Genomic DNA, 14,771 nt, shown 5'->3' on the forward strand with positions numbered 1-14,771 from the left:
CCTCCGTACCGTACTTGTCGCCTTCACAGTTGCTGCCCACCAAGACAGCAGGTGGCGCCACCTGTAATAAAACACTGGCAACAATACAGAGTCCGCCAGAAAAATGTACACACACTTTAAGGAACGAAAAGTATTACTTATGTGTTTATTTTACATTTAATACGAGGGCAGTTCAATAAGTAATGCAACACATTTTTTTTCTGAAACAGGGGTTGTTTTATTCAGCATTGAAATACACCAGGTTATTCCCCAATCTTTTAGCTACACAACACTATTTTTCAACGTAATCTCCATTCAATGCTACGGCCTTACGCCACCTTGAAACGAGGGCCTGTATGCCTGCACGGTACCATTCCACTGGTCGATGTCGGAGCCAACGTCGTACTGCATCAATAACTTCATCATCCGCGTAGTGCCTCCCACGGATTGCGTCCTTCATTGGGCCAAACATATGGAAATCCGACGGTGCGAGATCGGGGCTGTAGGGTGCATGAGGAAGAACAGTCCACTGAAGTTTTGTGAGCTCCTCTTGGGTGCGAAGACTTGTGTGAGGTCTTGCGTTGTCATGAGAAGGAGAAGTTTGTTCAGATTTTTGTGCCTACGAACACGCTGAAGTCGTTTCTTCAATTTCTGAAGAGTAGCACAATACACTTCAGAGTTGATCGTTTGACGATGGGGAAGGACATCGAACAGAATAACCCCTTCAGCGTCCCAGAAGACTGTAACCATGACTTTACCGGCTGAGGGTATGGCTTTAAACTTTTTCTTGGTAGGGGAGTGGGTGTGGCGCCACTCCATTGATTGCCGTTTTGTTTCAGGTTCGAAGTGATGAACCCATGTTTCATCGCCTGTAACAATCTTTGACAAGAAATTGTCACCCTCAGCCACATGACGTGCAAACAATTCCTCACAGATGGTTCTCCTTTGCTCTTTATGGTGTTCGGTTAGACAACGAGGGACCCAGCGGGAACAAACCTTTGAATATCCCAACTGGTGAACAATTGTGACAGCACTACCAACAGAGATGTCAAGTTGAGCACTGAGTTGTTTGATGGTGATCCGTCGATCATCTCGAACGAGTGTGTTCGCACGCTCCGCCATTGCAGGAGTCACAGCTGTGCACGGCCGGCCCGCACGCGGGAGATCAGACAGTCTTGCTTGACCTTGCGGCGATGATGACACACGCTTTGCCCAACGACTCACCGTGCTTTTGTCCACTGCCAGATCACCGTAGACATACTGCAAGCGCCTATGAATATCTGAGATGCCCTGGTTTTCCGCCAAAAGAAACTCGATCACTGCCCGTTGTTTGCAACGCACATCCGTTACAGACGCCATTTTAACAGCTCCATACAGCGCTGCCACCTGTCGGAAGTCAATGAAACTATACGAGACAAAGCGGGAATGTTTGAAAATATTGCACAAGAAATTTCCGGTTTTTTCAACCAAAATTGGCCGAGAAAAAAAATGTGTTGCATTACTTATTGAACTGCCCTCGTAATTGATCACACATGTTGTACAACCTTCAGGTTAGCACATGGTTGCTTTCAATGTTCAAAATGTTCACCGTTGGCGGCTATACACGCAACAGAACGACGAGCTGTCGCCGCAGCTACGTCAGTCAGTGTTACAGTGGAGATCGGTGTAATGTCCTGGCGAAGTTCCTCCAGCGTGCGAGGCTTACGTCGATAGACGTTATCTTCCACAGTTCCCTACAAGTAAAAGTCCATCGGTGTTAGATCTGGCGACCGTGGAGGGAACCCAATGGGCCCGCTTCGTTGAATCCAATGCCGCGGAAAATTGTCATCCAAGAATGCTCGTATGGCTAGGTGGTAGCGTGGTGGCATCCCGTCCAGTCTGTAGAAGACCTTTTCATCAGCTCCATAAAGCGCACGTATACCTTGCAAAATTGATGTGGCTAACATTTCCAGGTACACTTCTCTAGTGACAATAGCATAAAAGAAAAAGGGTCCTATTGAGCCCCTACATGATAGTCCACACCACACATAACCCCTGGTAGATTGACCGCTTTATCCACATAAACATGCGGATTTTCCGATGCCCAGTACACACTGTTATGCCGATTCACGGTTCCATTCAGTTTAAATTGTGCCTCGTCACTCCACACTACCTTCGTCACAAATTGTTCGTCATCAGTTACCATTTGTGGATACCATTCTCAAAATTTCATTCGGCTATCAGGATCGTCATCATTAATCGCGTGCAATAATCATGGAATGTAAACTTTCTTCTTTCAGCTTCCAGAATTCTTCTTACACTTGTACTGCTAACGCCCACTTCACGTGCACGTTGCGTAGCAGACTTCGGCGGAGAATTAACGAACGTTTCCAACACGAGAGCCAACGAAGCAGGACTTGTAGATTCATTTGTGAATATCACAAATCGCTCCATGCAATTCAAACTTTGTCAGTGATGCGTTTAATTGTTAGGAGGGTTGGCGGTTCTGTTTCAAACTCTCACCTCCACTGGCGTTGCACTTCAACAGCATTATCACACTTGAAAAACTTGCTCGAATGTCAAGCGTGCTCCAGCCATCTTGTTTTCTTAATACCGAGATGAAAGTACTAACATCTGTTGAGCCAAAGACCATATACTACAACACACTCGTGACTCAAATCGAATGACAATATCGGTATCTCGATAGTGCCTGACAAAGAGTTTATACATTTTTTTCTGGCGGACTCTGTATGTTGCACTGTAAAGACTATTTTCACAGTCGGACTAGCTGCAACGGAGAACGCTCTGGTTTGATGTGGGCTAGTACAGGCTTCCACGTCCTGCTAAGAGGAGAAACATTGTCTCTGTTAAGCAAATCGTCTGCGAACCTAATTTCAATTGCTTCTTTATAAATACTGTCCCAAAAACCGTAAGCTTTGGCAACTATTGTACGCGCAAACTACAGGGTGTTTCAAAAATGACCGGTATATTTGAAACGGCAATAAAAACTAAACGAGCAGCGATAGAAATACACCGTTTGTTGCAATATGCTTGGGACAACAGTACAGCTGTCGGTACACCTCTGTCTAATAGGTGCTGCTCATGTATGGTTGTTTACATCTTTGGGATGATTTAGTGAAATATCTGAACAGTAAAGGGGACTGTGCCTGTGATAAAATATCCACAGTCAATGTCTATCTTTAGGAGTTCTGATAACCGAGATGATGCAAAACTTTTTTTGGTGTGTGTATGAATGGAACTGATATGTCATTATGATAGGATAACGTCAGTTCTCTGATACTGCTTCAAAAATAAATGTGCATAGCATCTGTCAGTGCTTAAATTAGTAAAATAAAATGTCATTAGATGCTACCTTGATTTATTGTAAGGAAGACTGGCACACAGAGCCCTGATGTCTGTTTTGAGGGGACAAACCTGATCATAATATGCATCCAAACTATCTGGTGATCATGTTGGACAGGAAACTTTCTTCTAAAGAGTGCTTAACATGAACATCTGCTAAGCTCAAAAGCAGGAATAACACTACTCATAGGCTCTGTGCCACTAATTGGGGATTGTCAGCAGATACTCTTAGAGTATTGGCACTTGGGATGGTGTACTCAACAGTAGAGTACTGTGTGTCTGTCTGGCTTTTAGTCCATATGTAAGAAAGATAGATACAGAAATTAACAAATCCATGTGATCTGTTAGTGAGTCAATATGACCCACCCCCAAATACTTGTTACCAATCTTGAGTCACATGATATCAGATGGAAGAGTTTGCTACCATGTGAATACCAGTAGATTGTTGATAAGCCCAACCCTCCAATATTGAATGACGTATTCCCCATAGAGCGAAAAAGATGAAGATCAAGACATTCTAGTCTTACCACGCGCAGGATTCTTATGGAAATTGTCATCAATGAGTGGAAACAGAACTGTTCTCTGCAATGCCTGAAATTCCTCTGCATACAGGACAAGCCCCTTGATTTGACCAGTATCGGGCAATTTGGACTACTCTGAATCACATCTGAATGGGCCATGGAAGATGTGCAGATCCTCTCCACAAGTGGGACAAATCTTCACCATCATCATCTTGTGAGTGTGGTGCTGAATGACAGACAGGTGTTCATCAACACGATCCACATGTACCTACAAGTGTCATGTGGAAGATTTCCTGACAGTGATGAGTGGTGTCCGGAACTGTTCAAAAGATGGAATTAAATTTTCCTTGAGATATGTGAATCTCCATTTTATCTTTGATAATGATAGAAGTGGCTGTGGCACAAATTTTAATTTATTTCTTCAGCTTCTATCATAAAGTACAAAAGATCTTGATATTCACTTAAAGCTGTTACTATATTATAAGTAGGGGAGTGCCTGAAAATATCTTTTAGTACAATCTTAGCAATACCAGCACATTTTCCATAACCTAACGTGTACACCAATGGGAGGGGTTCTTATTAACCACCACAAAAATTTTTGAAGTTACAATTGTCGTTAATTTTCAATGACTTTTATTCATAACATACTTGCTAAAGATCTGCAGATGTGTATGAAGGATCCTGAACTTGAAAATAAGAATGACATTTCTTGCAAACTGTGGTTTTTGCTACTAAGATTTAATACTTTGCCTCAAGTTTTACTGAAAAATTTGAAACAATTATGGAATCTGGTACATGGAGTCATTAAAAACAATAAATATTTTTCATTGTTTTGAAATATAAAGCAGACGAGTAGATTACAACATTTTCAAAAGGTGGTCATAGTACTTCCCTCGTGCCTCCGTGCCCCAGTATTGTAAGGGTTAATGATATAGAATAAGAGCATTACTATTTTCTGTATTTATAAATGACTTAGTAGATAACAGCAGTTGCTCTTTGAAGTTAATTGTGAATGGCAGTTGTGTACAAGAAGAACATATCATTCAAACATGGCTATGAAACACAGAAAGAGCTCTGCCTGATCAGTGGTTGATTCAAACACTCACACCTAAATCACTGCAACCAATTGTAATGCGAGTCACGTGTAAGCCTCACATACCGAAGTGTACTCATTTCTAGTGGCGTAAGGCAAAAGAGCTTTATAAATCTGGTCGTGAAGAAAGCAAACGCAAGGCTAATATTTGTTGGAAGAATACTGAAGAAGTAAAACTAATTCATGGAGGAGGTGATTGCTCATAAACAACTATTTCTCAAGTGAGGACCCATACCTAATTATATTTCTGGAAGTGACAGAGAGGGTTCAGTATGTTAACACATAATATAAATTTAAATGTTTCAACATCTTTTCTGAAAGTACTCTACTGTCTGTAACCATATGTGGAAGTAAAATGCGGATGCTATAGAGTACAGACAAGAGGAGAATGGAAGCTTTTAAAATGCAGGGTTACAGAAGATTGCTCAAGTTAGATGGAGGAAATAGTGAATCAAACTGGGGAGAAAAGAGCTTTACGTCATAATTTAACTAATGGAAGGAACAGTGTGGTAAGACAAATTGCGAGGCATCAAAGACTAGTTAATTTGGTAAAAGATAACTGTGGGGGATGAAAAATTAAGAGACCAAGATCTAAATACAATAAGCAGGTTTAAATGGATATATGGTGTTACACAGAAATGAAAGCACTTGCCCAGGATAGGCTAGCATGGAGAGCTGTAGAAAACCCATGGACAGATGAACAACACAACAGAGAAGGTACAGAGAGGAGCTGCATAACAAATCCAAGTTTATGTTGTCAGTGTGAGAACATTGCAGAAGTGCTCAACAATCCATAGTGGAAGACATCATTGGAAAGATGTAGCGCATCATCGTAAGATTTGAAAGTGCAAGAGTGGACATTCCTGGATTTCTCATTCATCTTACACAAAAGCCATGAGAGTAACATTTCAGGAAGTTGGATTTCTGTGAAAGGATCCAAACACAATCATTCTTTCAGCAGACCATCCATAATAGGAATGGGAATGGGTGTGGAAGTATAATAATGGTATGCCATCAACCATTCTTTCCATCTACACATTCTTCACACTGTGTTGTGGCATTCAGGTGTACCTTATGTGTATGAATAAAATGCACAGTTAATTTAAGTACACTTGATAAAATATACATTTAATCAATCACATCTGAAAGAAGATTAATTATTGTACCAATATTTTTAATTTCTAATGTCCTTATTGAGACATATTTATTGTGAATGCACATTGAAATATGTTCTTTGAGATGGTCCTGATAAGTGTGACAGAGTCCAGTTTGGTGCTTTAGGTTTGGTTTGGTTAGTTGGGGAAGGAGACAGACAGCGTGGTCTTCGGTCTCATCGGATTAGGGAAGGATGGGGAAGGAAGTCGGCCGTGCCCTTTCAGAGGAACCATCCCGGCATTTGCCTGGAGTGATTTAGGGAAATCACGGAAATCCTAAATCAGGATGGCTGGATGCAGGATTGAACCGTCGTCCTCCCGAATGCGAGTCCAGTGTCTAACCACTGCGCCACCTCGCTCGGTTTTGGTGCTTTACTTTTTGTTTGTTTCTTGAGAGGAAGCAGCATTTTAGTCCTGTTTAATTTTTTTGTATTTCACAGTGAGTGGGCAGGACTGTCCCAACCAGCAAGACACCAGTGGGAGCATGGCACTGTCGACTAACGCCATGTTACCACTTTCACTGCTACTTCTCATGTAGAAAACTTTACAGATGTGAAAATTTCGCCCATTTTAAGACAAACCATAACTCCATTCCTAATGAAAATAAGAACTTATTTTGGAGATGCTTGCAGATACACTAGCTATCTGTACTATTCGCAACTTTCAGAAATTTTACGTAATTTTTCTGTGAGACAGACTTCAAAGGCAAGAGTAAAATGCTGTGGAGGTTGTATATCTGCAGTACTTGTTGTGACTTTGTACATTAATCATCAGATGCCAACTAATTTAAATTAAATTGTAGCCATAGTTAAGAAGCACTAACTAACACCACAGTGGTGTTTCTAAATATAAGGTCAGCATTTTAGTGTTCTTATAGAAGTACCGCAGTTTAGGATGTCAGTTGATTTACTTTATTTATTTTAATAAACAGCTGTTTCAAAGTAACCTCTGATATTTACCAGGTGTGAATCTGCGGACCAAGAAGAAGAGAGTTGTGGGTGAAGACTCACAAGATGGCTTCGAGGAACCAGAACGGCCTATGTCATGGGAGGGAGAGCTGTCAGATGCAGAGATGAGTGCTGTTACTGCAGGACACAGCAAACAACTGCCTGTAAGTTTTCAATTCATTGCTAAGCTTATGAGAAGAACAAATACACTTTGACTGAAATAATTGATATATTTCAGAAGCATGTACAAAAGTAATGACACCCACTTGAGAGCACAAAATCATTATCATCCAGTGTAATTCCTTCAACTGTAAAACCCAATAAAACAGTTGTGTTCAGCCTCAGTACTCAAAAGTTGGCTAAAGTTATGCATTGCCCCCCGCCTCATCCTCTGCCTCCCCCCTCACCCGCCCCCCCCCCCCCCCCACACACACACACACAAATCTTGATTGTGATGACAAACTGATCTGTAGCACAACAGGTCTAAGTTAGTTTGGAAGGTGATAATTTGATTGTGAGTTGGTGAAGCCAACAAATGTGAAAGCAGAAAATCTGATTGTAGTAAAAAAATTAACCAGTAACGAAGCCTAATGCATATGTCTGAACTATATTGAAAAATACAAGGGGGTCCAATTCATAACTTTTACTCAAAAATTAATAAGGAAAAATAACAAATAATCTGTGTGATTTCAGGACCATGAGGAAACGTCAATGGAAGGGGTACAAGTCTGTTCCAACAGCAGTACAAGCCTTCGAGAAGAGGGAAAACCTCCCACAAAATTTCCAGACACTGCTGTAAGTTGTCATGAATTGTGAAAACTTGATATTTCCACTGTAAGACAAAGTACTAAAATTTAATGTTCTCTTAATATATGTTCCATACGGTAAGAAATTAGTTAACAGAATGAATGTTCTTCCTTTTTGATTGTTAAACAGTCATTCATTCCTCATTAGGGCTGTTGAAAGGATTTTTGCTAATTTTCTGGCAAGTGTATTTAAAATGAAATAGAAATTTTCCTTACTAGTGTATATTGTTTGCTTTGTGCAACTGTCTAGTAAAGACATGAACTTTCAAGAAAATCACTAAGTCACACTGGCAGGTGAAAGAATCTATCAATACTGTATGTTAATCCATGTTGCAACTGGTTAGTCCGTCACCATCCAAGACTATCGTTAGGAAATGTGATATGATATGAAAAATCTGAGGCATCTAAACTTTCTGGATAAACCAGTATGTTTGTATTCACTTTTGATAGTAAAAGTTGAAGAGTAAAGTTATTTTGCCACTTACTATAGTACCAATGCAAATTTTCTAATTAGATTGAAGAAAATAGGGCCATCAATTCCATGGTAGTATAAACCAACAAAGACTATCATTATTCTCTTAAGCTGTGTTTTCAGTGTGGACAATTCCATCTGCATTGAAAATGATTATTCCTGCCTTATAGTTTGCTTTCTGCTTTGATTTTTAGGAGAGAGAATACTGGTCTTTGTTGGGCCAAATTTTTTGGAAATTCAGTACATTTAAAGGCTGATGTTTCACAACGCAGCAACCAGACCTGATGATAGGTCCAGATATACTTATATAACTAACTTTGTATATCTTGATTAAGAGAAACACCATATTGACATCTTGTTTAGTAGAGTATTACTGTATTTTTCTTGAGTGAAAATATCGCTACATAAAAAACAGTTGTTATCTAATCAGTTTTACTGGTAACTGGAGTATTTACAGGAGACAACTAGCCCACTCACAAAAGTAATTGACAAATAACACAACATTCAGGCATTGTATTCTACTCATGCATCACCATGTGTTCGTAGTATGGTCTTACCCTTTACCAGATTTAGGAAAGCAAGTGAATAACCCAAATATATTACAAATAACTTAATGGTACATGTCATTAGCTATTGCTTTTACATTTTATCAGACTTTTAGGTTCTGTGCATAGCTACAATTGTTTATCAATCCCTCCAAAATAAGGCAAATCCAGAACTTTAAACTAAAACTCTTTCCTGTAGGTTCTGTTACACATTTCATATTTGACTCATACTACTACTTTCTTTGAATGGGCCCTTATCATAGAAAATATTTTAATGAGCACCATATTTGAGCATTGGTTTCACCACATCATGCTCAATGAGCAGCTAGTGTGGTTCTGATGGTAGAGTACTGGAGATGATGGATAATCTCTGCTGCTGTTAATTACAGATTTCCTCATCAGCAGCAATGATATTATAGAGGCCAGAGCTGTATTTCATCAGAAAATTATCGGGCCACATATTGCCAACATTGCCAAATTATTTTTCATGAGACAGTACCACTTACTCACAAGGTTTTGTGTTAAACAAGCATGTTAGCAACCGAATATTTATAGGAGATACAGTCAGTTGGCAACTGGTAGATTGTTGTCCAGCAGAAGTCATTATCCATTAACTGTTCACTGATATTGAGGTTGAGCCACTCTGACAGGCAATTGTGTATGTACTTATTTGACTTAATGGTATGATGTGCAGAATACTTTATGGCTGCTCTTTGTGATTAAAAAAAAAGTACTTGTTTTGTACCAACAGTGTGGTTGTGTAAGCTTGTTATTTTTACTGTTAGCACATTTCTTTCTTTCCTGGTGATTCCTTAATGTTGCAACATACGTACATTAGAGACAACAAAATTTTCATACAGTTATTTCACATTTTAGCTGTTATAGCATGTACCAGCTGCTTTCTTCATAACACCTACCCTACATTGCTATGTTCATTCTACAAAATGAGATTAGATGTATAAATATATTTATTAGTCTGATTCTCTGCTTGCATGAGAAATGTAAGAGGAAACAAAATATTTTGTCAGATGTATCAGCTATTGATTGTGTGTGCAGCGCACAGTCGCTCACTACTTTGCGTGACAGCGTAAACAATATTGGTAACAGTGTTGTAAGAAGACTATTCTGCTGTACTTTCTTTGTGCTGACAGTATCTAATTTTCAGAATGTATTTTTTAAAGCTCATTTCGTATCTGCTATAAAATAATTACTGCACTCACCAAACACTGAGTAAAAACTTAAGTTCAATGTGATTTAGCAGCGTGGAGATACAGGCAGCAGTAGCAGCAGTGACAAGTGCTCGGATGCAGTGAGAGGGGCTGGCCCCACCACAGGCTGCAGCGAGCTGCCCCTGCTGGTTGACCGGCTGCTGGCTCAGAGGCACCCTCACCTAGGAAAGCCATCACCCAGTCCTGATTCTGCAATCCATTCTGCGTACTCGTACTCCTCACCTGCACAGAGTCCTGTCACCAGTCGCAGCAGCCACGGTATGTTATCAGGAGGACCAGTGGAAGCTATGCTGTATTTTTTGTGAAGTTTTCAACTTTTTGCAGAAATGTGCTTTACTTTCTTAGCATAAAATCAATAGTTTGTGGAGCTTGTCAGTTATTATAATTTTTAGTTTTTAGGGATAATTTTTCTCTGCCCATTCAGTTGTATAACAATGAACATTTGTGCTGGACTGGGACTCGAACCCAGATTTTCCACGTATCATGCGAGGCTATCTGAGCACAGCTCATAGACATATGGAAGTTTGGGTCTGATGGTTGTCCTTATTTACAAATACATTTCATGTATTTCATAATGGCTGTGGTCTCCACAGTGCCTGTTCCTGCATACATGCGTGCATGTCCAAAGGTACTTTGCATCACGTTTCTGAACAATACAGGCACTACAATATTGTATCAAATGATTCTGATCTATTCTTTCACTGAGGTGGTATCATTTGCTGAAGTGAGGTAATTGCAGTTCAGAATATTTGATGCAGATTTTGGAGCTATTTTATAACAATGTTTGCTTAAAAAGGAAACAGTCTCATCATATTTTGATCTCATGTCTTTAAACAGTGTTAAAATTATCAGCTTATTGCACTCTGTGCAAATAACAATGTCACTTTTACTGTATTCTTTTCTTCTACATAATAACTTTAATCATTTCTATTATGCAACTTTTTAATGTAAAAAATATTGTTACTTTTTATTCAATTTTCAGACTTTTGTGTATATTTTAACCATGTTTGTTTTATTCATTTAATTTACTTGTTTTTGTAGCAGTATGTGTAATGTGGACAGGTGGAAGTCCAAACAGTTTTGTTATGGTTCTTTACATTATCTCTGTTTCAAAACTACTGAATATCCACCTGTTGTGTTGATGCCTGCAGTCAGAAACCCTCATTTCCTTCTCATTTCACTTTTATTTTCTATTGGCAGATGGTGTTATAATATATCTCACATTTATTTGCTGTTGTGTAGAGTTGTATGCTTGCTGTAACCTACTTACTTGTGTAAAAAGTTTTGAATGTTCCACTATTTTACATTTTCTTTCTCTATTTTCTAGGTATTCAGTCTTCTGGTTTTAGTTCGCCATACACACCATCTCTATCACGAAACAATTCAGATGCATCACAGTATGGCGATTCCAGTTGCTACAGTTATGGAGGTGACTATTTACTTTTCAGAAATGTACATTTTTCTAACATAGTGTGATTGATAACATTCTGCTACTTTGACTGTCACTGGATGAATTAAAATGTGACTTCATTTTATTTAAATTACTGTACAGTTTAGACTCTGCAACCATGTTAGAATGTTATTATTCAGACTTTTGGTGACTGTGTGCCTGTTCCAACTAAAATATTTGTGAGATAGTGTTTTAAGTTTGTTTTATGATTTTCATTATCTGCTGACTGCATAATGCTGTAGGAAATCTTTGCTGGTGCAGCAGCATCAATGCATTGTCAGGTCTGGTCTAGCAATAAAGTATATGTCTGGAAATGGAAAGGTCATGGGATTGAATCTTGGTTGGTCTGTGGATTTTTTTCAGTCTGCCTTTAACCTAGCCTTCACCTCTCAAAGATATGAAAATTTACCAGGAATGATGTGTGGTTTGAATTTCATATTAAACTGGAGGTCACCTTTCCATGGTAGGATTACAATTTTAGGTTAGGTATATAAAAGTAGCTGAAGAGATGTGCAGTTGAAAGGCTTGCACCAGGCTGTTGAGCCACATGAAATTAATTAATGTTGTTAATGCACTGGATGCATATTACAGAAAAATCTAAACATTTCCAGATGATTGTTCTCAAATAAATTTTAGGTATTTAGCATGTTATGAAGTAACTGAAAGGGCACTCTGTGTTAAAGAAGTTACTTCTGTTGTAAATGAAGCACAGTTTTCCAGATTTAATATGGAATGCGATGTGTGGGGTAGCAAGAATTATGTACCTTTAGTACAGGCCACACACATAAGAATAGCTGTTATCATCATAATATTCACTGCCATTGTTTCTGATGTCTTTTCCTTATTACACCAGTAGCTAGTTCACACAGTTAGCAGTAAGACTCTACAGCTGGACAACATGTCTGGAGTAGTAGTAATTTTGTTTATGGGCCATTGTGCAGGTTATGATTGAAATTCAAAGAACATCATAACTTTCATATAACTTAAACAGTTTAAGTTGCATGTGCCAGAAAAGTTCACAGGAGGCACAAATGTTAGCTATTCCACATTTAATTGACATTTGGAGTGACATCTCATGGCAGTGGTAGCAGATGCAAGGTACCGCACCACCTGGTCTACCTGTCTCCAATGGAGTTGAGTGCCTTTAAGTAACATAGGTCTTAAAGTTTGGTAACTTTTCACTCAAAGTGATAGGGCAATTTCTATTATTTACATCGTTCAGAGACATGCTGATGATGGTATTGTGGCCCACATATACATAGTACATTTTCACTGTTTTACATTTTATTATTTTGAAATAATGTATGTTCTTAAATTTTATTAAAATCATTAACTTAATACCATTTTTCTGTTTGTTACTTTTATATATCCGAAGATGGTTGTTTAGCAATTGAAACTAAAATTGAAAAATTCTAAATGACTATATTATTGTGATCAGGAAAATAAAAAGAAAACTGAGGCATCATAGTTCAGCCAATTGACATAAAATATTTATAAATTGTATAACAAAAAACCTTCCTCATGAAACAGTATATCTACATCAAAATACCTACAATAGTTTTCATTTGTGATCTGTTAAATTTGTCCTTCCTTTTACTGTCAGACCTGTTACTCCAGGTTTATTGTGCACACTTTTCAAATCTGATTACTGCTCAGACATTCTTCATGCAGCATTGTGTATTCCTTCTGGTAACATGCTTGTTTGCTTTAGGCAAAATGCATTCTGATACCTACTGGTGTTCTTATTTCATATTTTGTTTCAAATGTTTTGTATCAGTTAGTGTGACACCAATGATACGTGTAAGTAACATTGAATTTAATCCTAGGGTTTTCAGATAATAATTAACATACACTAAAAAATATTTTTTGTAGCACCACTTAGTGGTCACGCTACTGCATTTTGAGATGTAAGTCCAAGTAAGTTGTGTGTTTCATCTGTAATTAAGAGATTTTCTTTTATTGTTAGTTTTTCATTAAACTATTATTTCTCTTTCCTCAGGACTTCCTTCTTCAGGCTTCAGTTCTCCATATACTCCATCACTCTCTCGAAACAATTCAGATGCGTCCCAGTATGGAGGTTCACAACACAGCAGTTGTTACAGTTATTCACCCACACAATTTTCCCCCAGTCATTCACCAATACAGTCTCGACATCTGCACAACTTCTCATCGCCCGTGTTGCCGAGAGGGCCAGTTTTGTATGGAGGTCATGCAGCACCTAGCACTGAAGTTACAGGTAATTTTACAAATATTTTTACTGTCAGTTGCCAATACAAACAGCTTTTACTCCCTTGTGGTATATTTTCTTTCCTCCCTCAGCTTTAGTACATGTCCAAAACTATAATACAGAAATTTTTGTCACTTATCTAGGATAATAATGTTAACATTTATTCTTACATAACTTATTCCATATTCTCTGTTTTCCTGCTTCAGTAATTTTTTAGTGTCAGCAGTTGTTCTTAATATTGGTATTGGGTTTTCTTATGTATATAGAGTTCATATTAGAGTGGATATATTATGAATGATGGCTTATTTTATTCTTATTGTAAAATGGCTAGTGCTCTGTCTCTAAGAGCTTTACTGCTGATGGTAAAAATACTTTTGTAGAGCACAGACTGTCAGAAAGCAAGAAGAAGAGATATAATTAGTATCTTACTGTTCATACAGGATACATGTGCAAATGTCTTGTCAAAGAAGCAGTTTCAAAAATGGATGCACTCCAAACTCAGTATATCTGGTTGTCAATTTAAGTGTAGCATTTTCTGGTGTTCACTCCCACTAACTAATGTTTGTATAAATTACTGAACATTCTGCTCCATCTACAAAAGATACTCATAAATTTCAAGCAGTATTAAATATTTGTAAGTGAGCCAGCAGTTACCATTTACAGTTGGAATCATAACAAAAGGAAAGACATCATAAATGCTTGTGTCTTAGATATGTCAGATTTCTATTGAAATACTTATAATTGTAAATTCCAGCTTTTGATAGTATTTCTGTCCTTTAATAACTTTGTATGCAATACCCTCTTTGTATGATATTTACAAATTGTTCAATACAAGCTGTTTGCCACATTTAACTAGATTGTTTGTAACACACATCACTTTCAGTGGCACTTACAGATATAACCTTCAGATGTAATATTGGAATCAAGTACTTTCTTGCCATTATTTAAATTTACTTGACGTATCCAATGCATGAAAAAAGAATTCCAGTCATTGAAAAGAAAAATT

General features: G+C 38.1%; 1 protein-coding gene across 2 annotated transcripts in view; it reads left to right on the forward strand.

The window, feature by feature from the left end:
- Positions 1 to 14,771, forward strand: part of LOC124721242 (nuclear hormone receptor FTZ-F1 beta) — a 411,982-nt gene that overhangs the window by 367,294 nt on the left and 29,917 nt on the right. The window contains exons 6-10 of one of the 2 annotated variants that reach the window (XM_047246101.1): positions 7,052 to 7,200; positions 7,730 to 7,831; positions 10,118 to 10,346; positions 11,416 to 11,517; positions 13,538 to 13,774. In XM_047246101.1, coding sequence (XP_047102057.1) covers positions 7,052 to 7,200; positions 7,730 to 7,831; positions 10,118 to 10,346; positions 11,416 to 11,517; positions 13,538 to 13,774 — 819 coding nt within the window. The remainder of the gene's footprint in view (positions 1 to 7,051; positions 7,201 to 7,729; positions 7,832 to 10,117; positions 10,347 to 11,415; positions 11,518 to 13,537; positions 13,775 to 14,771) is intronic. The other variant, XM_047246102.1, reaches the window with a different exon arrangement.

The sequence above is a fragment of the Schistocerca piceifrons genome, chromosome X (genome assembly GCF_021461385.2).
Source record: "Schistocerca piceifrons isolate TAMUIC-IGC-003096 chromosome X, iqSchPice1.1, whole genome shotgun sequence".
NCBI classification, from domain to species: domain Eukaryota; kingdom Metazoa; phylum Arthropoda; class Insecta; order Orthoptera; family Acrididae; genus Schistocerca; species Schistocerca piceifrons.